The 26,291-nt window shown below is 36.5% G+C and overlaps 3 protein-coding genes across 3 annotated transcripts; 1 reads left to right on the forward strand and 2 right to left on the reverse strand.

The window, feature by feature from the left end:
- Nucleotides 1–5,533: 5,533 nt before the first annotated feature.
- On the reverse strand, nucleotides 5,534–8,119 carry avpr2l (arginine vasopressin receptor 2, like). Its single transcript, XM_055231702.1, has 2 exons — nucleotides 7,197–8,119; nucleotides 5,534–7,118 (listed from the first exon to the last, which is right to left on the reverse strand). The coding sequence occupies exons 1-2, from the start codon at nucleotides 8,029–8,031 to the stop codon at nucleotides 7,039–7,041; spliced, it is 915 nt and encodes a 304-aa protein (XP_055087677.1). The 5' UTR covers nucleotides 8,032–8,119; the 3' UTR covers nucleotides 5,534–7,038.
- A 924-nt stretch (nucleotides 8,120–9,043) lies between these two features.
- pnpla8 (patatin-like phospholipase domain containing 8) lies at nucleotides 9,044–22,153 on the forward strand. Its single transcript, XM_033988949.2, has 10 exons — nucleotides 9,044–9,137; nucleotides 11,978–13,042; nucleotides 13,723–13,872; nucleotides 14,099–14,250; nucleotides 14,728–14,822; nucleotides 14,906–15,077; nucleotides 15,164–15,221; nucleotides 15,789–15,983; nucleotides 19,441–19,636; nucleotides 20,379–22,153. Exons 2-10 carry the CDS (start codon nucleotides 12,131–12,133, stop codon nucleotides 20,651–20,653), a joined length of 2,205 nt encoding a protein of 734 aa, XP_033844840.1. The 5' UTR covers nucleotides 9,044–9,137; nucleotides 11,978–12,130; the 3' UTR covers nucleotides 20,654–22,153.
- On the reverse strand, nucleotides 9,408–9,964 carry akap14 (A-kinase anchoring protein 14). Its single transcript, XM_055231521.1, has one exon. The coding sequence runs from the start codon at nucleotides 9,936–9,938 to the stop codon at nucleotides 9,408–9,410; it is 531 nt and encodes a 176-aa protein (XP_055087496.1). The 5' UTR covers nucleotides 9,939–9,964.
- Nucleotides 22,154–26,291: the final 4,138 nt, after the last annotated feature.

Here is a 26,291-nt window from a genome sequence, read left to right on the forward strand (position 1 = left end):
ACTGAAAATATGTGGTATTTAAACACATTTCCAGCTGTTGGCAGATTTGATCAAGTGACAGTTTAGTTCTCTCTTTAGTTTAGTATCCTGTGGTAGTCTCCTTGCTGCCTCCACCACTACTGATATGGGGATAGAAGTGAAAAGAGAGGCCACATCAAAATAAATCATTGTCTACTTTGGGTCAAATTGGAGTTGCTTGACTTTGCTAACACTTTTGATCCTTGTATTGCATGTGGTGTGGGCCTAAGCTGGTCTAAATGTGGACCATATATGGACAGACTGAATAGCTTGAAGAGGCAGAATCAAATAACAAATCTTCTAATTCATCAACGATACTTCAAAACTCCTACCTATAGGTGAGAGTCCATTGTTTATTGGAGGCTCATTAAAGTACCGAGTACAGGGAGCGTTTGAGAATGGAGCTGAGAGAAAATAGAATGAAAACCTATACTGAAAACAAAAAATCTCAATCTTTCAATGTCAATGCTGGAAAGTCTCTTCCATCTAAACTAAAACAACATGCAATTAACAATGATGTAAAATAGACATCCTATGTACAATAAACAAAACCTACAACCCTCAAACTATGCAAGCCCCATTTTCAACATTTCACATATTGCTAACACTAAGACACACAAACGATGACCCTGATGCAAATGAGGAGGAGGTGAATACGCAGAGCCCGTGGAAATGCTATGGAGAATGTTCCATATTTGCATGATTTGGACATTGATTACTTTCAAACATACTTTACTTTCAAGACAGCACACATAAATAACTAAACTGGACCATTCAAACCTGTGATTGATTTTTCCTGTTTGTTTTTGTGTGTAGGCAGCACGGTGGCTGAGTGGCAACACTCATGCCTCACAGCAAGAAGGTTTGGTTCGATCCCTGGGTCGCCCAGGCCTTTCTGTGTGGAGTTTTGCATGTTTCTCCCCATGTCTGGATGGGTTTCCCCCATCAACCAAAACATGAACGCCCTTCGAGACAACTGTTGTTGTGATTTTGGGCGTTACAAAAATAAAATGAATTGAATTGTAATAAGTTTGAATAGTGGCCAGTCCACTTTTTTTTTTAGCATGTTCATAATTTGAGCAAAATAAACAAAATTCATCTTTATCAAAATCATTACATTTGAAGCATTATAACAGCTCAAAATCAAGACAAAATATATTATATAATTTATATATATATATAAATATATATATATAAATATAAATATAAATATATATATATATATATATATATATATATGTATGTATGTATATATATATATATATATATATATATATATATATATATATATATATATATATATATATATATATATATATATGTATGTATATATATATATATATATATATATATATATATATATATATATATATATATATATATATATATATATATATATATATATATATATATATATATATATATATATATATATATATATACTTTTACTTGAGTGTTTTTTGCTCTGTACTTAAGAAACAACAATGAGTATTTCTTCCACAACTGAGTGCTGCAAATAAGATGGGTAGAGAGGAAACCAAATGAAGCTCTATAAAAAAAAAAACAAAAAAAAAAAAAAAACAGGTATGTTAAGGAGTACAGGGGGATCAGGGATTGGCTGCATTACAAGTTAGAGGAAGCAACTTGCCTGCAGCAGTGAGCTGCAATTTCTGTACAGAAAGGAACTTTCTTGCTGTAAAGTGTTATCTTATTTATGCCCACCTCTGTCTTCCATTAGACCATAAATTAAATGCTTTGTTTAAGCTTCCTGTTCAGTTGAACTATACACACACACACACACACACCCACACACACACACAGAGTTACTATAAGTAACATTAGGCATTTTTAGATTGCAACAGAAAGAAAAACATATAGACAATGGTAAAAACAAGAAATTCAGCAATTGTAAGGAAACAATAACCGTACACCTAACACTGATATGGAGAAAGTGCTTGACAATACATTTCAACTCATCTCTCTCTGTATTCAGACCAGACCATGTCTTTATAAAAAAAAAAAAAATAAATAAAAAAAAACAACGTAACTTTATGAATACTTTTTGTTGTAAATCAAGAGTATTCAACTATTTCACCCCACATACAGTCAGACAAAAACTTTTACGAGTGGTTTGAACATTAGGCAGTATAAAATTTAAGAGCAAAACACTTGCACATTACATGGTTGTGGAGAAGCTGGTTTGATGTAGTCAAAGTAGGAGGCAGACATATAAATGAGTGGTCTTTTACCAGACAAATTTATTTAAAAGACACCTTTGGTTAGACAACAAAATAATTTAAGAAAATAACATAAACCCTTGACACGAAAACAGAACATGAGTAACATAATTTTAACATACTGGACTCGTCCTGTTGAGTAATCTCTTAGTCAGTCCCAAGCTTTTCCCCTGATACCATATCTTACAAGTTTATTTCAGAGGATTGAATGATTAATTGTATCTAATGCTTTTTTCAGATCAATAAAGATGCCAAGAGCATGCAAATTTTGGTCCAGTGCATTGGTGATTTCTTCTGCTGCTTCAGTTATGGAAGTGGATCTTTTCGCCATGACGCAGTATTGGCTATCATTTATTATTTGATATTTGTCAAGAAACTTTTCCAGCAGAGAAATAAAAATAATAATAAAATAAAATCATAAAATAAAACAAATGAAATCTTCGTCTGAAGGTTATATTTCTCACTCAATATTGCCATTGTGTATATTATGTCATTGTTTTGGGCCTGAAGTGGTTCAAATTTGAGTTGAATTGTTATGGTCTTGTGAAATATGATTATTCTAACCCTAAATCTCTTGAACCATAACCTTTAAACTAGTCCTCACATATGTCTATGCATGCACTTATTAATGCACTAACCCTACACAAACATTGGCATAGGTCTAATCCAGTCACAGAGGGCCCTGTGTGTCCTTTTGTCTTCATCTCCAGCCTGGACAAATGGAGAGGGTTGCTTTGGAGTAAAATCTGCCTCTTTTAGCCCAATCCCAAGTGCATGTGACAGGATTTTCTCATTTGGTGGGACAGTACCTTGGTAAATATTTATCACAATTTTACATCAGTCAAATGGACTTTGTGGACAAAAATTGAAAAGAAAAGCACAAAAATATAGGACGTAACTTAGGTCACAGTAATTACTATATCAGCTTATTCAATACATGAAAGCTGGAATAATTTTTGGGGGGGAAGTATTTATCAAGTGTACTTTTTCTTTGCATTACTGCAACATTTTTGGTTATTTTTTGGCTATATGATTAGATTTAAGCCACAAAAGCTTGAAATAATAACTTCTATGACTCTTTACACACACAAAACTAACAACTAAAGTGTTTCATTCTGCTGTTTATTTATTGCAGCTTATGATTTTTTAACAATATTGTAGATTTAGAATCATTTTTGTGGTTTAAATCTGCTCCTGGGTAATTGTGTCAGTGACATAATTAACTTTCAATATTATTGTTTATCATCTATATTTACCTCAGCAGTATATCGAACTTCAAAATATATTATCATGACAGGCCTAACGTAGTGATGAGTTCAAAAACATAGTACCTCTACCTATGTCACCAACATGGAAAAAGTCTCTGAAACGAAGTAGCAATTTAATCAACTATTGTGTAAATATGTTGTAATTCAGACAAGTATTGACCTCTTTTATGGTTGCTAGATAAAAGTTATGAAATTACCTCTATGTATGTCATCTGCTGGGAGACTGAGTGCTACCATCTATAACCATGATGGTTTAGAGCTGGAAAGATAGTTCTTTTACAACATGATAGTGTTGTTTTTAGACAGAAACAGGTGCATTAGGAGAAAGAAACATTGTCAGCAATGGAGAAAAATTGTGCCAGGTTACTTTTAACCCTATTTTATGCTGTTAAGTCTCCATGTAGCCTTCTCTAAAAGCCTATTGATCATGTTCTTAGTTGCCATTTTTGGATCAGTGCACTTATTTCGGTAGTGCTTATTACTGCTGCTCATATATAGCGGTACATTTTATTCAGGATCATCTCCAAAAATTATTTCTCTCAGGGCATTATTTCTCATGATGAAAAATGTATTAAATTATATACATTTATGTACATTTATGTAAACAATGTTATGCAAAATTGACTCCTGTGAGCTTTTGGCCATGCCATAATGTCGTTAACTCATCAAAAACATACCGGGAGTTGTGTTTTGTTGCAATCACATGTGTTTGAGTAATCCTACATCATTGAGCTGCCTGCATCCTCAAAGCTCAAAATGCTCTGTCCCACCTTGTGATGTCATATAGTGGTAGTTTTCAAGTTGACAGCTACATCTTACCTTTTGTTTAACAGAGATTAGCAAATCCAGGGCTGAAATTATCCAAATGTTTCTAGTGAAAGTGTGTGGAGTTAAAAAACACAGTGGACAGTGGGGAACTTCCTGTATTACCACATGACATCACAAGGTGAAACAGAGTGTTTTCTGTTTGAGAGTAATATGCAGGGTTTGTGTGTTAAACATGTGAATGAAACAAAACACAACTCCAGGTATGTTTGTGATGAGCAAACAATTATTATTAATTAACATAGTTCAGAAAATAGCATAATATAGGCCCTTTAAGTGAAACCTTTACATTTTCTTTGATGTCTTTGTTATTTTAGAGGACAGTATTTTCTCTGTGTGACCATTTCATTCACAGCTTTTCATTGCATCAGAAGTTTCTTTTTAAATGGGCCACTATGAGTTAAGCTGATGTTTACACAATCATTTGTCAATCAAATGTTTATGTTATTTTTTTTCATACTTGTCCAAAACAGAAAGGAAAAAAATGCATGAGATCACGTATCACATATATAAAATGTCTTTAAACTGAAGTCCCCTTGCTCCAAAGGGAACTGAGGGTTGAAGTGAATCCTGTTAAAAGCCAACAAATAGGCCTTATGTTATGTCTCATGACTACATGTTCTTTTTAAGTAAAAATGTATTTTGTGAACTTTACTACTCTTTATGGGCATCAATAAAAGTATATCAACATGAGCAATTATTGATTTTCAGCAACAGCAGCAGGAATATTGGTATTGACAGAGAGCCACAAGCCTGCTTTAAATGCAGTATAATCCAAACATGTTTTATGCTTTGAGGGGGGTGAAAGTGTTCCAGCTTATGTGTAGACAGACATTATTTTCTCATTTTCTCAAAGCCAATGAGAACATTGTGTAACTTCCCTAATTGTATATTCCATTGCTCCTTGACTAGCTGCTAGCCTTGAATCAGTGATGACCATAGGTGCTTGTTCTGCCTCATTAGTGTATCTGCTTATCTGTTCAACCATATAAGTATTAACACTTACTGTGACTGTGATTACTACTCCGCTTCTCCAGGGTTTAATTTAAATGTCTTTTATAAATAATAAAAAATGTAATGTTTTTAATTGAACTGTGGAAGAAAATGTGCATTTTTTTAAGAGATTATTTCAATATAAATCACATACCAGAGCTATACAATAAAGACATGTTTTGCATATGATGTGATTCAAGGCTTTTTAATTAAACCAATATTTGGTTAAATCAGTAGGGATTACACAGACAATTTAAGTCAATACAGTTTAAGACAGATGACATCACAACCTATAGAACTGTATTAGTGAGTGTGTTAGGAAAAATATCGGTGCTTAGCTATTCTGCATAACCATTGCCATAGTTTATTATTGTATTACTATAGTTCATTATTGTAGCAGTGCTTATGAGAAGACGAGGACTTTATTACAGCTGTGTGACGCAGATATATGTTCAGGACATGTACTGCATATTCTACATCTATCTATAAATCTAATCAAATACCTAAGCAGGGAAATGACTTATTAATAGGCTTGTACTGACTCATGACTTGTCAGCCTGGTTAAACCAACAAAATATGTGTCAGCAATCGGAGCAAGAGACAAGGATGCTCGTCAGCCTGATAAGACTGTGCAACGTGCCAGAGGCCTGCTTGGCCTGTGCACCAACGAAGAGGCGCTAAGTCTAAACCATGGTTGCCTCCCACTATAGTATGCGTATAAAAACTCATTGTATAGGCGTAAACATTTAGTCTCTGCCTGGGAATGTCAGTTGCACAGACTCCGTGTACAAGTATTGCTCTTTACTGGGTGATTGAGAAAATTCCTTTCTGAACTTTATCTCTGTTTCAAGGTTATTCTTTTTCTTAGCAGAAACTAACGAACACGAGAGGAAAAGGCTGATTTCCTCAACAAGTGCCAATGGTCAGTAATGATATTTTCTTCTGTAAAAGCTCAAAACACATATAAAATTTGAAAGAGATGCTACAGTCTGATAACAAATACGTTTAACTTGCTAAATATTTAGTTTAGGCCTGACATCTAAAACAAGAAAATCAAGTTAACAGTAACAGCAAATGAGTTTACAGTTGGCCTAACAACAGAGACATTGTAGTCTACACTCACATTTGTCACTCATACAGACTTCTGGGTCTGTTTGTTAAGGAAATAATTGTTGTGGAATGAAAACAATAGCTCCACAGACAACAATTACAGACCATGAAAAGTAAAGAAACATATTTTGGTTGTTAAGTTGCCCATGGTTCTGCCACTCAGTGCTACTCAGTCTGAATGTTGAGGAGCATTTTTCAAATAAAATTATGTCAGTGCATAATCTCTGTAGCCTTCCACATGGTTATTACCAATGTGTCATATACTTTGCACCTTTTGCAACCTGTTGATTCTGATGAATTAAAAGGGATTTTACTTAATAACAGCATAAGCATGATATGGATTATAATGAGGCAACTGAATTCAGCCATTGAAATACAATCAAAATGGACGTTTCTGTATGGCTAGGTATTGAACCGAGATGACGAAATACAAAAACACAGAAATTTGTTGACCACCACACACTAATCCAAAGCACATAATGCACATACAATATAAATCTGCAAATCTCAAAAATCAATAGAAAATGTAATTTTCTGTGTCACTGAAATACAGCTCCATTTTAAATATGATGTTGAGGTTTTCGGTTTCAACTGTAGTAAATGTATATCCAGGGATTTGTGCAGCTGTTGAGACCGGCCAGCAGCATAATAATGACAAAAATTGGACCTGTAAAGACAATTGAGATATTGATTAAAGACAGGAATTGGATAATAAAAGAACCAGAGGTGTAGCCTATTTACTAACCGTTAGTTGGTGCAGTGCTTGGGCTCCATGCTGACCATAACTGGACAATAAAGAATGGACTCCAGCAAACTGTGTATGCCATTATAATTACAAATGTCATTTTGACGGTTTTCAGCATAGCATTGGACACCCCCTTTGGCCCGGCGCGCAGGGGTCGTGCTTGGAGCGCTTTTTTCTTCATGTTGAGGTAAATTGTTGTACATATTCTCATTTGACAGAAGAGTAAGATGACAGCAGGCAAAGCAAACACCGACAGAGTGATCCAGCTGATGTATATCCGCCGCCCCCAGGGCTCTATGAAAGTGGCCCAGCAGTCAAACTGCTTCTCTTCGACCTCCTGGAGCGAGAAGATGAAGAGCTGAGGCGCGCTGAACGCCAGCGAGATCAACCACGCGGCGCCTATAGAGAGGTGTCTCTTTAACGAGCCCTTAAAGAAAGACATCATGGGTTTACAAACGGCATGGTAGCGGTCAATGGTCATAGCCACTATCATGTATGCAGAAGCAAACATCCCAACCACCTGCAGGTATTTCACGGAACGGCACACAAAGTCAGTGCCTTTAAATCTGTGCGTAATTTCCATGGATAACTGTGGCAACACTTGAAAAAACGCAACAACCAAGTCCGCCAAACACAAGTGTAAGAGAAACAGTTGAGTTTTAGTGCATTTTTTTCTCTTTTTCCAAAGTGTATATAAAAAGAAAAAATTACCACAAGCAGCGAAAAGAAACACCAAACCCAAAACGCCAGCTCGGATGAGCGCAAAACGTTCGTACTCCTTTATGTCCTCGTCCGCATATGTCGCCTTTTGAGAGCTGCTGTTATTGGAATCCATTTGTTGGAAATACCACTGGCTCGATAGTTCCAAACTTAATTGTCCCTCAGGAACTGAAAAAGTATATGAGCGCCACTGACATTCATGTCTTTCTGAGGCACGACGCAGGTTATTAGAGCGTAGTAGCGGTGACGCGTGGAGGAGGCGGGAGACCACGGCACGCGGCACAAGCATTCACGCTGGTGCACTTAAAGTCTTCATGATGAAAGCTTTGACATTTGTAATGATGATGTACAATACGTGAAATACTATCATCCTTTTAAGGTAGATGTACAGGCTACTCTTCGAACATGTACTTGCGAGCATAACACTTCGCGATATAGTTTTTGTGTTAAGACTGTTTCTTCTTCTCAGCTAATTATAATTTGTCCACTCCGACACTCCGTACAGTCTATTATTCGCACACAACGTCCAGTAATTATAGGTCAAACTTTCCAGTAATTTCTGCACAATAGTTTTTTCTTTTTCTCTTTACTTGAAGGTGCCACTTATCAACATGTTTCATAAGAGATCGCTGTTACAGCAACAATGCAGCAGATCATGCACCATGTTATTCTCCCTCCATCTTACAATATACAATACAATTTATATATATATATATATATATATATATATATATATATATATATATATATATATATATATATATATATATATATATATATATATATATATATATATATATGGTGCTCTTCGAGGTAGTTCGGGTAGTTCGAGGGGTAGTCAAAATATAACGTTGTATTTCCCACTCTACATAATGAAGATTAGACACTGTTGCTCTCCATGGTGCTTAACTTCCACACCAAATTTAATTGAACACAGGATTCACAAAGGCTATATTAATATTTTAGTTCGCCCAGCCCTAGTGTGATACTTCACACCGTCAGTTTCATTTTAGTTTCGTGTTCACATGCGTTTAACATGCGTTTCCTTTTGGCTTCAGCACAATAAAAAACAAACCCTCTATCCCCGTCTTGTGGCCAACTTGTGGTACTGCAAGTGAGAGCATAACGTCACTTCCGGTAGTTTTCCGGTTTGTTTCCAGCACCATCCACACACTTTCCTTGGTGAACCACTCCTCAATGAAATACTAGGATTTTATAAAGGTAATAAATCCACTATCGTAAGGCTGTTCATTTCTTAAGGTAACATTTCTTTACAAGGGTTACCTGTATATACTATGTACTTATCTGTTTTCCGATAAGCTAGATGACCAAAACATGGGCAGACCCTTTACTTAATTAATAATCAGTCAAAACAAACGGATTTTGTTTAGTTGCATAAAATCCACTTAACTTAAGTGATTATTATTTCTTATTATTTACGTTGACTCTATCGCTAGCATGCCACATTTCTTCTTTATCCATGGACGGTGTTTATAACGGGGCTCTGTCTGTCTTCGTCCAAAGGTCCTGCACTTTTTTGCGTAACAATATTTTACTCTCGATGATATCAGTCAGCCACTTCTCCCTAAAAAACACTTTACCAGCCCTGTTTATCAGTCTATTCGACTCGATTACATAATGCACGTCCACTGGCAGCGTCTCTGGGTTGACTTTGTTCACGGCGAAGTAGACACTGGCTGTTCCCACGATTGGAGATTGCGCAGTCGGAGTGCTAAAGCTGGCCCGGTAGTGATAAAATGTGACAAACTCTTCTTTAGTTACGCCCAGATAGTCTAAAATGTAATGCCAAGCAGATGAGAGCCCCCAGGTTTTGATATACTCGTGAATTTGCCTCTGTCCAGTTTCGATTTCGAAATCCTTGCTTGTAATCCAGTCAATGTTCCTGAACGCGGTGCTCTCTATGACATCCTGGTTTTTCATTGTGCTGTACGGGTCCGTTAAGGCCTTCACAAGATGAGTTGACTCAGGTGCTAAGTCTTCATAGTTTAAAGTGCTATCCATTGTCTCTTTGTACCAGATTTAAAGCAAATTTGTCATCAACCTGCGTATTTTGAATTCAACCAGCCTCTGTTTAGATGTGTGCTGTTGCTAGGACAACCTGGAGGTGTATGCTGCCCTCTGTTGGTGCACTTGGCTACTTATTTTCGTGTGTTAAAGTAATAGTTTAGATGTCAATAACCATCATTTTAAGGGTGCACAATGTAATTTTCTGGTTTGGGGTGCGCCAAAGTTTTCATTCATATGGAACTTTTTCAAAGTCACAACCACAAATTATTTTTTTTAAATTTGCATTTTATGTGAATAAATAACACAAAATGGTTCATAAGTGTGAAGTAGAAAGGAAATTATACATCATTTCCAGATAAAAAAAAAAAAAAAATACTCAAAACAAAACAAAACTGAAAAGATCAGCGTGCTAAAGTATTCAGCCCCCCTAAGTCAATACTTTGTGGAACCACCTTTTGCTGCAATTACAGCTGCAAGTCTTTTGTGGTATGTCTCCATCAGCTTTGCACATCTACAGACTGAATTTTTTTTTTCCCATTCTTCCTAGCAAAACAGTTCAAGCTCTGTCAGATTTGATGGAGACCATTTGTGAACTGCAGATTTCAGATCTTGCAACAGATTCTCAATTGGATTTAGGTCCAGACTTGGACTGGGCCATTTTAACACATGAATATGTTTTGCTTTAAACCATTCCATTGTTGCTTTGGCTTTATGTCTAGGATCGTTGTCCTGCTGGAAGGTGAACCTCCACCCCAGTCTCAAGTCTTTTTCAGACTCCAACAGGTTTTCTTCCAAGATTGCAGTGTATTTAGCTCCATCCATCTTCCCATCATCTCTCCATCCATCTCTTCCATGTTCCAGCTGAAGAAAAGCCCCCCCACAGCATGATGCTGCTACCACCGCGTTTGACTGTGGGGATGATGTGTTCAGAGTGATGTGCAGTGTTAGTTTTCCTCCACACGTAGCGTTTTGTTTTTTTTTGCCAGAAAGTTCGATTTTGATGTCATCAGACCAAAACACCTTCTGCCACATGTTTGCTGTGTCCTCCAAATGACTTCTAGCAAACTGTAAACGAGGATGCATGGTTTTTAACAATGGCTTACCACTCTTCCATAAAGTCCAGATTTGTGTAGTGCATGACTAATAATTGTCCTGTGAACGGATTCCCCCACCTGAGCTGTGGATCTCTGCAGCTCTTCCAGAGTCACCATGGGCCTCCTGGCTGCATCTCTGATGAGTGCTCTTCTTGTTCTTGTTCTGCGGCCATGTCTGGGTAGGTTTGCAGTTGTGCCATATTCTTTCCATTTCCGGATGATGGTTTGAACAGTGCTCCTTGAGATGTTTAACACTTGGCGATCCAAGCCCCACTTTTTCTCTGACCTGTTTGGTGTGCTCCTTTGACTTCATTTTGTGGTTTGCTCCCCAGCACTCTCTTAACAAACGTCTGTGGCCTTCACAGCACAGCTGCATTTATACTGAGACACGATTTCACACAGGTGGACTCTTTTTTGTCATTAGGTCAAAATTCAATCTTTCCAAAATCATCAGGCAAATTTTTAAAGCAACTGGTTGCATTCAAGATAAAGGGGCTGAATACTTTTGCACTCAAAAATTATTATTTTTTTAATACAAAAAAAAAAAAAATTGGAAATCTTGTGAAATATTTCCTTCCACTTCACACTTGTGTGCCATTTTGTGCTGCTCATTCACATAAAATGCTAAGACAATGTATTTAAATTTGTGCTTGTGACACAACAATATGCAAAAAAGTTCTAGGAGGATGAATACTTTTGCAAGCCACTGTATGTGTATGTGTGTGAGTGTGTGTGTATATGTATATGTATATATGTATGTATTTATATATATAAATTTATCATAGTTTATATTATAGTTGTTTTAGCCGAAGCAAGTTCCTAGTTTGAGAATTTGATTCACACCAATAAAATGTATTCTAATTCTGATTCTACTACATAACAACATACATAACATTTTCTTGCTAGTCATTCATTTATTTATTAATCTTTAATTTTCAGAAAACAAGAGAAGCAACTGAATGGCTGTGGATTTCTATAGCTAACGAAACCTGCCCCAGCAGAATAGTGCACTGTTTTCAACAACATCCCAAGTCCTGCTGAAAAAGAAGTTTTGCTTATACAACTACTACTCACTGTTGGAAAGCTAAACGTATGTCGCGTTTCAGGACCACTATCGACAGTGTCACAAAGGCAGTGGGGAGTGCAGATTTCATTTCGAGGTTCTCTCGACTTAAACCTGGAAGTTTAGCAGTGGACAGCCCTCATGTTGAAAAGGTTTTAGTAACAGCAGAAACAATAACATCAAATGGTGCTGAACAAGCTACTCAAAACCACTCAGAAACTCAAAAGTCAAAACCAGATACCAAAATGAAAGAAGAGGAGGAGGATGAGAAAGACAAGGATGCGCAAAGCCAAAGTATTTCAGAAAAAACTTTTGTTGCTAGCAAGAAATCCAGCACAACTTCAGGTGCCAGTGCATCTGTGCCAAATTCCTCTACAAACGTGGCCAAGCAAACTTTACAAATATTCCACCCAACTGGATTTTCAAGTAACATGGATGAGACGTACAAGACACTAGCAACCCATATCAATAGTTATTTCGGGAGCAACACTGCAACAGAAGATATTGATCAACCAAAACAAGGATCTGATAAGCCCGTTGTTCATGTTGCATTTCAGTCAACTAAGGAATCAAGACCTGTCATGTCCCCAGTGGCTGAAAAGAAAAGTATTGAAGTGTCTACCACCCCTCCGCTCCCAGAAAATCTAAGTTTATCTAAAGACATTGCTACTCCACTTCCCTCTGCTCCTGTCCCATCTGCACCATCCAAAAAAGGTTTCACCCACTATCTGTCGTACCCCAGACCCAGTGTTCAGGCATTCGTTGGCAGTTATATAGCACCCCTGGTCCCGAAATTCCGAAGTGAAAGTAAAGCTGAAGCGGCGGAGAAGGACAAAACTGCAGTAGTCATGCCTACTGAACAGAAACCAGGAGAAAAGATCGAAAGTGAAGAGGAGAAAAAAGAGAAGGCAAAGCAACTCCTTATAAGTCAAAGAGAGAAGGTACTCCATTCTTTTCTGCCATTTTTATAGTGTAAGCATATTTTACAGTGACTTTATTATAACATCGCCATAGTAATTTACAATTCAGAACAAAACATTGTATCTTTAATATCAAAATGTTCACCAAAATGTCACCTATACACAGAGAATTTGATCCCATGAATAGCTTATCATGCAATGTTCTGGAATAAACACACCCTAAGGTATAAGAAGCAATATAAAAAGTTTTTAAAAAGTCATAATGCCTTATATATCATTATTTAGTATTATATATTATAGAGTAACAATTTGATAATTTGCTTTTACCTACGAGTTGGCACCTTTTGTTGTAACTGTTTATGTGTTGTATGTGACACTTTGTTGCTATGCCGACAAATTGATGTGAGAGTTCTATTTGTCAGTTACTGGTTTGTTTTGGAGACTGGCTGTAGTAAGTTGAGACTGCTGTTGTTTTGCTCTTGTTTTGGCATGGGTTACGGACAATAAACAGCCAGAAGAAATTCGAAGAAATCCGAACGCTACGTTATTATATTATTTAATCACGTGTGTTTATGCATTGTTGGTTTAAGTTGACTTATTACTCATTGTTAACTGTGTTTTTTTAATGTTGAAAGACTTTGTAAAAAAAAAAAAAAGGTTTGAGTAAATTAAGTGACTTCGATTTTTTTGTTATTTTCCAGATAATAGCAAGAGTGAGTGTGGACAATCGGACCAGAGCGTTAGTGAAGGGCTTACAGAGAGTCACTGATATTAAACTTCTCATCACTCGAGTCGAGGAGCTCAGCTTTCACCTCCTCGAGTTTCCAGAGACAAGAGGCGTAGCTATCAAGGTCGGTTAGATGTTTTATTTCATTTGATTTGATTGATCCTGTTGTACTGGGAGGTCGTTTGCGTCTCCATCTTTCTTTCAGCCGTGCTTACAAACATGAAATGATGAATATTCTTGGAAAAGTATATAAAATTTTACCCATTTAAATGCAAGAGAAGGTTGTAATATCATGTGAAACCCAGCAATTGGTTTGCATTCTCAATATATAAAATGATTTTCCCTTTTAGTCAAGTGTGTTGCCCACCCTGCTGCGGCTACGCCAGGCGAAGGACCTCCCCCTGCAGTCGGCGGTGAGGGAGGCCCTGGCTGTGGTCGGATACACTGACCCTGTGAAAGGCAGAGGCATAAGAGTGCTGGCCATAGATGGAGGAGGAACCAGGTACATTTACTTCATCAGTTATCAATTTTAGTAATGGAATATTTTCAAACTGTGACTTTTGGAAATCTTTATTTTCTCTTTTGTTTTCATTATTGCTAAGTGTTTAGGAGATTTGCAAACTCTGATACAATTTTGTGTATATTAGACCTGACAGGCCTTTCTCTGATCTGCTGTGTACTATTACCAACTACTTTTAGTCGTATTATCTGACAAACTAAAGTGTTCTGTTTTCTACTTAGATAATCTTGTTAGATATTACTGTAAATAAAGAAATATTACAATTGTCCGATGTAAAAGTTTACTTTATATCTGGGGGCACAGGAAATATTGTTTATAAAATATTTAGATTGAAATGTGTAATATGTACTGTCCCTGAAATAAATAAAAAAAAAATAATCCTACATATGGTGCCTAACATACCTATTTTTTAATATAATTAAAAGGACAAATTTACATCTACATTTTCTGTGTTCTCAGAGGTCTCCTGGCACTACAAACTCTGAATAAACTTGAAAATCTCACTGGTAAAAGAGTCCATGAACTGTTTGACTACATCTGTGGAGTCAGCACTGGTATTTTTAATATTTCTTTTGTCAGTTCAGTATTAGGATGTGTTGGTTTGAGAGATGGATTTATTATTTGTTCTTCTTCATAGGTGCCATCTTGGCGTTTATGTTGGGCATTTTTCAGATCCCACTGGAGGAGTGTGAGCAGATGTACAGAAAGCTGGGCTCAGATGTTTTTAAGCAGAACGTCATTTTGGGGACAGTCAAAATGGGCTGGAGCCACGCATTTTATGACAGTGAAATGTGGGAGAGCATCCTCAAGTCAGTCATCAACACTTATCTGATTGTGTATGTTTGGTCTGTTTTATATGTTCTTTTCATCATTGGTCCAAACTGTATGTTCACAGGGAAAGATTGGGTGAAGGCAGTATGATTGAGAGTGCCAGGGATCCACACTGTCCAAAAGTAAGTTATGTGGTAGTTTTAGTTGTAGTATTTCTATTATGAGTTATGCAAAGGTTACAATTGCCATTTATTTAGTTAAATCAAGATTTAGTTTACAGCAAGATTTAAAATAAAGAATGGGAAATGAATAAAAAAGACATACATGATAAGATTCCATGAAGACACGATATTCTTTTGGGAAAAAAAACAAAACAAAAAACAATACAAGTAATTGCTTCATTTGCAATTTGCCTTTTGTTTCCTTTGCAATATGAATTTCATGCAATTATTGCAGCCCTATAAGTAAGTGTAAGAATTCATGTGTAATCCTTCAGTTGTCCAGGTAGGATCCCTTGTTAAAGGAGATTAAATTAACTTTTGTAGAATGACAAAATGTTTTCTTTCTAAAAAAAAAAACAAAAACAAACAAACAACAGTTTACTTAATTTTTTAAACCTTCATTTGCTTAGCATAATACTTATTTGTGCTTTTTGATTATTTTGCAGTATCATTTATTTTACTTTATTTTTTAAGGGTCTTCCACTCAATTACATTGTCACATACTGTACTACACTTTGTCTCCACTAGGTGTCAGCAGTCAGCACCATTGTAAACAGGGGTTTACCTCTGAAGGCCTATGTGTTCAGAAACTACCGGCTCATGCCTGGAGTGAGATCCCACTACCTTGGAGACTGCAAACACAAAATGTGGCAGGCTATCAGGGCTTCCTCCGCCGCTCCGGGATACTTCCAGGAATTTGTCCTTGGAAAAGATCTTCATCAGGTATGACAGACACATGAGAAAACTGGGAGAGATGCTTAATATAGTTCAGCTAATATTTGTGTCTGCATTTTTGAGAGGTGAGAGGAGCCAGCCCAAAACATCTGAAAGACAAAGGGACATGGAGTGTAGGCCTACAAGTCTGTTTGTAGTGTGTTTATCCATACAGACATTTATTTCCACTTGCCAAAAAATAAAATTGTGTCAAGTCTAATTTCAAAGCACCTATATACAGAAAATGACAAAGCCATTATATATGTACTGTATTATATTGCTGTACAGTTACAGCACTACAACCACATCATTTAAAGTTTTATTGTGTAAATTTTCCAGTCTACTATTAGCTTGTCTCAATACTAATGTGCCTAGAATGGTCCACAGTATGGCAATAAACCTATACACCATGCATTTATTTGAATATAGTTGTTTTTATTGCTCATCAAAGCAAGACATGCTTTCTTGTGGTGAGCAGGGTCACCTCTCCACAGATCTGACTGTAAAATAAATGAGTTAAGCTATTCAAATGTCAATCATAGAAAACCACAGGTGAAATGTTCATAGTAAATGAGATCATGGCGGCTGTTCCTTTATTAGAATTCACCTCTCATCTTTATATTCTCCCTCAGACTAAGGGTTTAGGTGTTTAGGTGTTGAGTTAGGTGTTTGCTCTTCTTATTGAGACAGACTGCGATAGAAGAAACAAAATTGTGCTTTAAACAAGTGGTTCTTCAATGAAAGTTTTCCCATCAAAGTCAGTGTTCAGATCACTAGTGTACTGTCCATTATCACGCATGGTTCAGTTGGCTCTCTTTGGGACTGGCCACACATAGATTTCCTTTTCATGTGTTTTTACATGATGAAAGATTATTAGGCCAGATATCTTTAGCTGGTCCTTATGGGGTGGGTTTTAGCTTGCGGCTTTAGTCTAATAAGTTTCATTCTGATAACCTACTTAGGAGAAATTAGCTTTGTCCCCTTCAACAATTGGTTCTCCCTTGCTGTTCCCTATCACACAGCTCTGACATATTCAATCAATGTGTTTATTGTGTAGTTTATTATGTGGAGTGGCGTGTCAAGCATTGGCCCACGAGCCAGAGAAGCACAAGTTCAACCCACATTGCCTATTCTGGTCACAAATGAGGCTCACCATGCTATTAGCCCATAGCAATCACAACTGAAAAAAAGAAGCAGGATATGTAAACAAAGCAGACAAACAAATACACTCAAATTTGAGTATTGCAATATAATTTGCATCCACCTAGTGAATAGTTACAGAGAAAAGTTTTATGGAATGGAGGCACAAAGTATACCTATAACTTAAACAACCTTAAGTATTGGTTCTCAAACACCTCACAAATGCCATCTCAGAAAAATATTGGAGTTCTGAATACTTGTAGATATAAACCAGGTCTCTAACAGGACTATACCAGATCTATATAATACTTAAGTCTGTGCTGTTCTTTTAATATTTATTATGCCTCAGAATTAGCATTAGCATTACACTGACCCACAAACAGCTCTCTTTATAAACACTGAAGTGTCCTCTGGTGAAGTATTAATTTTATTTGTCTAGTCTTTAACATGTTGTCAGTGACATCCACCCGCAGCTCCCTGCCCACTGCTTGATCTTTATTTATTCATTTTACCGTGACTCGGCAAAAAACCCATAGAGATCAAATTGAACAGGAATAGTGATGCTAAGAGTGAGGTTGTCAGGGGCTGTTGTACACAGAGCCAGTTACACTGTTAAGACATTTTTTCTATATTGTTGTCATATATGTTTTAGGCCATATTGTCCTGCCCTGCTACACCTTTTATCATCTTTTGAATATGTGTTGCTCCTCACATTCGTCTTGGAGATGTGCTTTATGGACACTTTGCAGCAGTCACACTCCCTCTCTAGTTTTCAGCACTAGCAGTGGTATTTCTCAGGAGAATTATGCTGTTAGCACAAAACTTAAATACATGTATACTTACACATAAACATGCTAAAGAAAAGCATCTGAGGTCTGCCTCGCTAGCACTTCACACTTGCTATTTGCAGTGTCAGTGAAGAAAGAAAATAGTATCCACAGTTCTTTAGAGATGTCCTACAGATTTGGGTTATGGTTTTGTTTTGCTTGTCATGCAATACAATGGGAATCCATTGTGAAAGGTTGAAGTTCAACCCAGAGTGGCAGCTGGGTAATTAACTTGCTGTCATAGTATTGTTGATCCCACCTTAGGGTAGATAGGGTAGCACATGTTTTTTTCTTTTGCTTCTGTATTTTTCTAAAGACTAGTGCAGTTTAGTATGAGCCATAATGAAAATGCATGACAAGAATGTGCCAGAAACATGTGCATGTGCATAGAACGTACTGTAGTAGTCAGTAGTTTATTCTTGGTTAAACAATTTTTGTAGTTGTTGGGTGTAGTAATCACGGTTATTCAATTAATTATGTGAAAATGGACATTTCATTGCCATCAACTGCTGATCACATTAGAAACCTAAACCTCATTCAACTCATTCAAGTCATTCAACTGTACACCCTAATCTGGTTAAGAGTAAGCATCCTCTCCCTTGTTTTTCGCAATTGTGACATACTAATTATACAAACTGCTCAAGACATTTTAATAAATATTTCAATACTATAACAAAAAATGAAGGACAAGTCACCCTAACCCTAACTGTATATCCAGTAACTACTTTACATTAACAAATTCCAGACATTATTTAATGCACAGTTAAAGATAATGACAGCAGTGTCCTGTTATGTCTCTATGGGGCTGGTGGCTTGGGCTTTCCCACTTGTTTAGGTGAATGAACTGGGCTTTTTGCCAGAGCTGCACATCTTCAGCCTGGGACTTCTTCTTCTTTCTCTGCACTAATCCGTGCATCTCTGGGACAGCATTCCAAGTCACCTCATTTGTCCCCAGTGGGCAAAATTTCACAGTCGCGTCGACAAATTTATTACAAGCTGATTTTTATAACAACACTCAGACACATACTTAGGCAGCCGTTTTCTACAAAGATGGCTTCCTGTTGTACCTTTCCCATATCTTTCAAACCACTGAATTTCTCAGAGTTTCAGAGAGATGGAAAATAGGACCATTGCGGTGTCAGTTAACAGTTATATCGTTTGAAAGGGAAAGTCCTCAAAATGGTGCCTATAAAGAGGAACCCATAAATACATGTCTATGGGAAAGATAATTTAAACAGAAAATTCACATACATTGAACCAGTTTATTGTTTGAAAGTCAGGCAAGAATCCTTACATTAGTGTTTAAATAATGCCACTGCTTTTGAAAAAATACTTTATTTTAATTTCTGACACAAGTAATTACAGAGATATTAACCATGGGCCATGACACAACATCTATATTTTGGTAAAAAGCCAAATTCTAACAGCTCATTTTCAATCCATCAAGTTCTGAATCACTTAATATTGCTATCATTTTTACATCATATTTCTTGCTGTAGGATGGAGGCCTGTTAATAAACAACCCCACAGCGTTGGCCATCCATGAGTGTAAAAATCTGTGGCCCAACACGCCTCTGCAGTGCGTCCTGTCTCTGGGAACCGGACGCTACGAAGAAGGAGTGAAGAACAGCGCCACCTACACCAGCCTCAAGACCAAGCTAACCCACGTCATCAGCAGCGCTACTGATACAGAAGGTGAGATTAAATGTACTATATAAAACTGTTCTAATTAATTATCCAGGCTAGATTTTAAGATTGTGAGTCATTCACCATTTTAAGACTTTCTGTTGCATGTGGCAATATAACAGTTACAGGTCTTGATACAGGAACAGAAATGAAAGATCAGGAATAGGAATGGTCGTAATGGTTAAGTTGTAAGTTAGTAGTAAGTAGTAGTGGCTTTTCCTATAAGGCAGATATTTGCCAGTGAACACATTTGAAACTTAGATGCTCATCTTTTACTGTTTCAAAAATATTTTAGAGTACATTACTAAATAAAACTTCCACTTGCCTTATTCTGTTAAATCCACTTTCACTGGAATAATTTTGATGATTTCAGCTCTGGAATTGCCAATCTCTGCTGAACTAAAGGTAAAAGGTTAACTTGAAGACTACTGCTTCCTGACATCACAAGGCCAAACTGAGCGTTTTGAGCTTTGGAGATATAGACAAATAATAAAGGATTAGTCAAACATGTGTAAATAAAACAAAACCCAACTCCAGGTATGTTTTTGAGGAGGTAACAACATTCTGTCTTAAACCTCACAGCTCATAGAACCTTTAAAGCCTGTTCCCTCATTTTGGTAATTTTATTATTAACTTGGATTTTTACATTTTATTTTAATAGGGTTAGGGTTTTTGAGTTTTTGTATTTTTTTTTTTGTATTCAAAATAAAGACATCAATCAAACTCAACATATTATTTTTTTGTTTTATAGAGGTACACACCATGCTGGACGCCCTGTTACCTCCGGACACATATTTCCGTTTTAACCCGTACATGAGTGAGGACATCCCGCTGAATGAAAGCCGTATCGAAAAACTCAACTTCTTAAAAAGTGAGGCGGAGACTTATCTGGAACGCAACGAAGCAAAACTCAAGAAGGCTGCCATGGTTTTGGGTCAGGAGAAGGGTCCCATCCAAAGAGTGGCTGAGTGGGCTAAGCTTAAAGCAGACATGTACGAGGGGCTACCTTTTCTGTCCAAGCTGTAAGAAATCAGTACCTCGTGATTAGATAATAATAAATATATAGGAATTATGACCTGGTTTACCCTGGAAAGAGCTATAGACATAGGAAAATAGTTTAGTAAATTGTCAGGATGTGCCTCTGAACGGTATGGATCTCTAAACACTCAGTCCACCTTGAAGTTTGCTTTGGTTTTATAAGTAAATGTGGCATTAATTTTCCCCTTAGAGTATTATCAATTTCATGTTGAACACAAAAACTATATTTAAAACTTAAAACATATATTTTTTTACATTTACATCTGACTCGGACAAAAAAGGTTAAGTGCTGGTGGTTTTTCAAAAAAGCAGTTCGACAGTTTCAGCAGTTTGAAAGCAAAAATAGATAAGAAAATGTGGGTCCAGATGAGAATGGAACTTATAACTTTTATATTCTCTTAGACCCACTCTTATCTTATCTTGTGGGAAATCTGTTTTGTCCCATCCATAAACTTTACGGGTACAGAAAAATATTTAAAATAAAATGATCTGTGTCATCGTTATGTGTTACCACACTAGTCCCTATCAACTCAACAAGTCTATGGAAAAATACATGGTGATTTTACTTCCTGAACCAGAGCAGGCTTCAAAGTGAGCAGGACTGTGGATTTTTTCAAACAGGTTTGGCATTGGTTTGGTGGACCATGGATAATGTAGTATAATGTATCATAGCTGAAACCTATCCCTTTTGGTCTCCTTTAGCTGTACAAAAGACGGGCATATTTATTAGATATTGATATCAAGTTTAGATTTACATTTTCCACAAGTTTCATTGTAGTCAGAAAATAAGTGGAATCTAATGAAATCCAGCTATGTGCCAGTATTTGCCTAAGAAAGAAATTTGAGTAGTTTGTACAAATAAAAATTGTATGAATAATGAAAGTATTTGATGTCAATTGGACCACAAACACTTTATTACACTAGAACTCTGGAACCCATTTAGTAGTATGCTAACAGTTCTATTTAAAAATGTATATAAAGAATCATGACAAAATGTAATGTTAACACATTTAGTCAGAGTAAATTATTTTTAAAAATGCATGAAATTCAGGTGCATTGGATGTGGCTAAAAGTTGTTAATATTGCACATACATTTTAAGTTAATGGTGACACATGGCTTTGGATTTGACCGTAACAGTATTGCCAATGGTTGATCATTTTAATAAGGTCTGACTCATTTTATTTGAATCTGAATAGGTCTAGTTATTATACTTGACTGTGCAGTGATGACATAACTGCCTATTTCTAACACTGTATGTGGCCTGAAGCACTTTTACAATGTTCTTAATGTGTGAGAAAACATAATGTATATAATTTGAACTGGTGATTATTATAATTCATTGAGTGCTCTTGTTAAATGGTACAAAGCATGTCTTATTCCTGGTCTGTTTCTAGCAGCACATTTTGACCCAGTTTGCACTTCTCCAGCCTGAGTCCATTCAAACCTCTGTGGTTATGAACACTCAATAAAGCACACTTTTACCTCAACCCAAGCCATCTCTTATCAGCTTTTGTTTATAGGCCTGGTTCAACTTAAAACCCGCTCATGAAACTTTGAATTTGCGTTTTTAGGAAGGATATCAGGATTGACAAAATAGAACAATGAGATCCAAACGAATTACACAATTTAAAAATGTCAGGCAAACTTTGATTTGCAGTAGAACATTAAGATATTATATATGAAGCTTGTGCTCTTACTGATTTGAAAACTGTATAATTAACCATCAATTGATAATTGAACCTGGGTTGCCAGTGCCTTACCTGCATATATGGAGGATACATATAAGGTTTTATAATTCTCAGTATATGGACTCACAATGTCGCGTGAAAGAGCAGACGCTCAAGACTTAACTCACTGAGCTGCAGAAGATAACACTAATTAACTGCTGCTTCTGTGTTTAGTCAAAGGACCTGGCAACCCAAATTAGGACCATTCTGCTTTCTGATAATCAGATAATCATATTGAGAACCAAAGCACCTAATAGCAACAGAAACAACTTGGCCATTGTGAATGATACAATGTAAATAAAAATGACAACTGTCAGTGAATTTAATATTTGATGTCTTTGGACAAAATTCTACATACCTTATCTTTAAATATTATGTCTTTACATTTCCATTGAACAGCAGTAAAAGCAAACATTGATATAGGTTAATTAAAATATGTAATGGGAATTTACAAAAAGAAAGTCAGGACTATTCTGGACTCTCCCCTCCACCCCCTCCACGAGGTGCTGGCCAATCTGAAGAGCTCGTTCAGCCACAGACTGTTACTGCCACGCTGCTCCACTGAGAGACACAGGAAATCTTTCCTGCCTGTCGCCATCAAACTGTTAAACTCCGTTCTCTAACCAAACACTTCAATACTCCAATATTCCACTTTGTACATAGATGTAAATAGTGTGTGATTTTGTGAAATGATCTATTTATTTATTTTGTTTAACACTGACACTTTATTCTTATTGCATGACACTTTATTCTTATTGCACAAATTTTATTCTTATTTAAATGACTTTTTATTCTTATTCTTAAATTCTATCCTGTGGTTGTGGCATCTTGTAACTAAGAGAATTTCCCTTCGGGGATCAATAAAAGTGATTCTGATTCTGATTCTGAATTACAGTTTTATCTTGATTACAGCTCTAATGACTTAAAGCGATACTGAATTGGAATGTAATTGCTTTTGCTTGGTTTTCCATTGTTTCTAGATACGTGCCATGTGAACACATGCAGAGCACAAAGGGCTGCATTGTCCAGGCATCTCAGTGGAATGTAGGGTGTCTTTAAATGATGAATTACTCTTTTCTGAATCACATTGATCTTCTGCCGTTGTTGTTTTGATCCCATTGAAGAGTCTTTCAGACACATACCAGCCATTCCTTTAAACTGCTGCAGCATCACCCCAAACAACTAAACGTCATGGCACAATGGAGAGCATCCCACATTTTAAAGATAGGTTAAAGAGTTATGTCACAGCTGGTATTGATGACTGCCTGACTTGAGCAGCATACAACCATTCAAAAATTCAGTTGATCAATTCATTTGGAATTAATTTGAAAAAAATAAAAATAAATAATAATAATAGAGAAGAAAGTTGTAAGATAACAAATTATTAGTTGTTTTACATTGAATAAAAGCTACTCATGTGGCATTATTAGTCAAGTTCTCCATCGGAAAAAAATCTCCCAAGGCACTTTCTAAAAAAAAAAAAATTTAAGAAGAGTTGTTTGTTGTATTAAACTGAAGAGGGAAATTGGGATATAATAGAACATAATACATAAGTAAACTGAAGAAGTGGCTTGGATGAACAACGAAACGTCTCCACTCTTACAATGATTTGTCCAGTTGACAGATTTAAACTTTGTCCTTTGCTGTGGATCAGACCTGGACAACTGAGGGATTACATAGGTACTTAAGTACATAAGTAAATGTTGTATTTGTTATCTGAAACAGTTAAAGATACTGTTTAGTGTTTACAGTTCAAATACATAATCTACTGAGGTGACAGTAGCTCAGCTGGTGAAGTGTTTGTTCACTGGTCCAAAGGTTGGTGGTTCAAATCCCACTCTTGACATGAACATCATTGGCTGAACGGTTGGATCCACTGACCCATAGGTTGGCAGTGCAATTCCAGTGCCCACAGATGAATCCTGTCATGTTCCTGGGTAAGAAAGACACTTAACCCACCTCACCCCCAGTGTCTGCGTACTGTTGTATGTGTGTGTGTGAATGGATGAGTGGTTCCTTGATGAAAAGTGCTTTGAGTGGCTTGAAGGTGGAAAGATGCTGTATACAAATGTGACCATTTACCATCTTACAGTGACTCTGCATTTACTATTATTATTATTTTTGTCATTGCATACCATGCTTCCTTCTCAATCTCACGAGTGATTTGACATGCAGTCCCTGCATAGGTCAGTATTATTTGTCTTTCTTACAGTAAATTATTTGTCTTTCTTACAGTAAATCTAATATAGGAAATATTAGATTTACTGTACTCATAAACAATTGTCTCATTTGTCTTTAAAGGTCCTATATGAATGGACTGGTGGTGAATGGTGAAATGGACTCTTGTGGCCTTTAAGCCAAGTTATAATGTTGTTACCTCATCAAAAACATACCTGGAGTTATGTTTAGTTTCATTCACGTTTGACTAATCCTGTATTATTAGGCTGTCTTCATCTCCAAATCTCAAAATACTCTGTTCCACCTTGTGATGTCATGAACTGGTAGTTTTCAAGTTCAAGTTAACAGCTACCTTTTATCTGCATATCAACAGAGTTTGGCCATTCCAGGATTAAAATCATCCTAATGATTCTAGTGAAGGTGTATAGAGTTTAAAAACACAGTGGAGCACTTCCTGTATTACCACATGACATCACAAAGTGGAACAGAGTGTGAGAACTCAGCCTAAATATTCAGAGTTTGTGTGTTAAACATGTGAATGAAATAAAACACAACTTGAGGTATGTTAGTGATGAGGAAAAAACATAAGATAGATGAGAAGTGTCACGTGAGTAGTGTAATATAGGCCCTTTTAATGTCATCCTTGTATCTAACAGGCCAGTGTCCACGATCCACCCGTCCAATATCATTGCTGTATATGGAATGAAAGCTTCAGAGTCAGTTCATGCTGGAAATACCACATCTGCCATCAGTCTGGAGACAGGTTTTCTTTACCAAACCGTCAGACTGGAAAACAAATACTGTGGTCACGACATTCACATTTCCTGGTCATATTCATCTAGTTGGCAATTTCCCTCAAGGCCAAAGGTCAAAGTGCAAGGTCAAGTGAGGCCTGCCTGGACATGTTTACACTAAATTGTGGGATATTTAACAGTGCGGGGCTTATGTGAAATAACTTGTGTTAAAAGCTGACTATCTCCTCTCCTCAGGGCAAAAGAGGATTGGGTCGTCTGGTTGGTGGTGTTCCTAAGCAACAGTCCCCTTCCTCAACCACAATATTTTTGATGAAACTGCGCCCACGTCTCCCCAAAATGTCCATCATCCACATACATAGTTATACAATCAACCTATATGCTTTTTTGTTTAGTTTTTTTTTTTTACTCAAATGTTTTGCCTTACAGAAAATACATGGTTTCTTGCATTTTCAAATGTTTGTAACTTCTGATTTGTTTTGTGTTTACTTTCCGATTTAACAATGTGACACAGGACTAAACATTATTGCTCTCAGCCACAAGGAACAGCAAAGTATCATATTATGTTAAAGCAGACCTATTCTGCAAAATTGACTTTTCAGAGCTTTTAACCATGTTATAGTTGTTTCCCTTCTCATTTACCCCCTTGAAATTGTGTTTAGAGTGATTGTGCATTTTTGAGCAATCTTTAATAACTTATTTTCAAGACACCATATTGCCAAACAATCCCTGTTTTCACCTCCACTGTTCTATACTTATTTCGTTATTTAATTTTATTTTCTCAGTCGATGATGCAAGTAGGATTTGGCAGCATCTCATTGCCATTTTGGAACAAATAAAAAAAATAAATAAATCTGCTACTCGCTAGTGCGATCTGCAGCTATCCATTCTATATTATCCAATGAATACACATTGACAGTGCCATTATTCAGTACCTCCAAAACTGTATCTGAGAAAATAATACGAGA

Source organism: Periophthalmus magnuspinnatus, chromosome 23 (genome assembly GCF_009829125.3).
Source record: "Periophthalmus magnuspinnatus isolate fPerMag1 chromosome 23, fPerMag1.2.pri, whole genome shotgun sequence".
Taxonomy (NCBI): domain Eukaryota; kingdom Metazoa; phylum Chordata; class Actinopteri; order Gobiiformes; family Gobiidae; genus Periophthalmus; species Periophthalmus magnuspinnatus.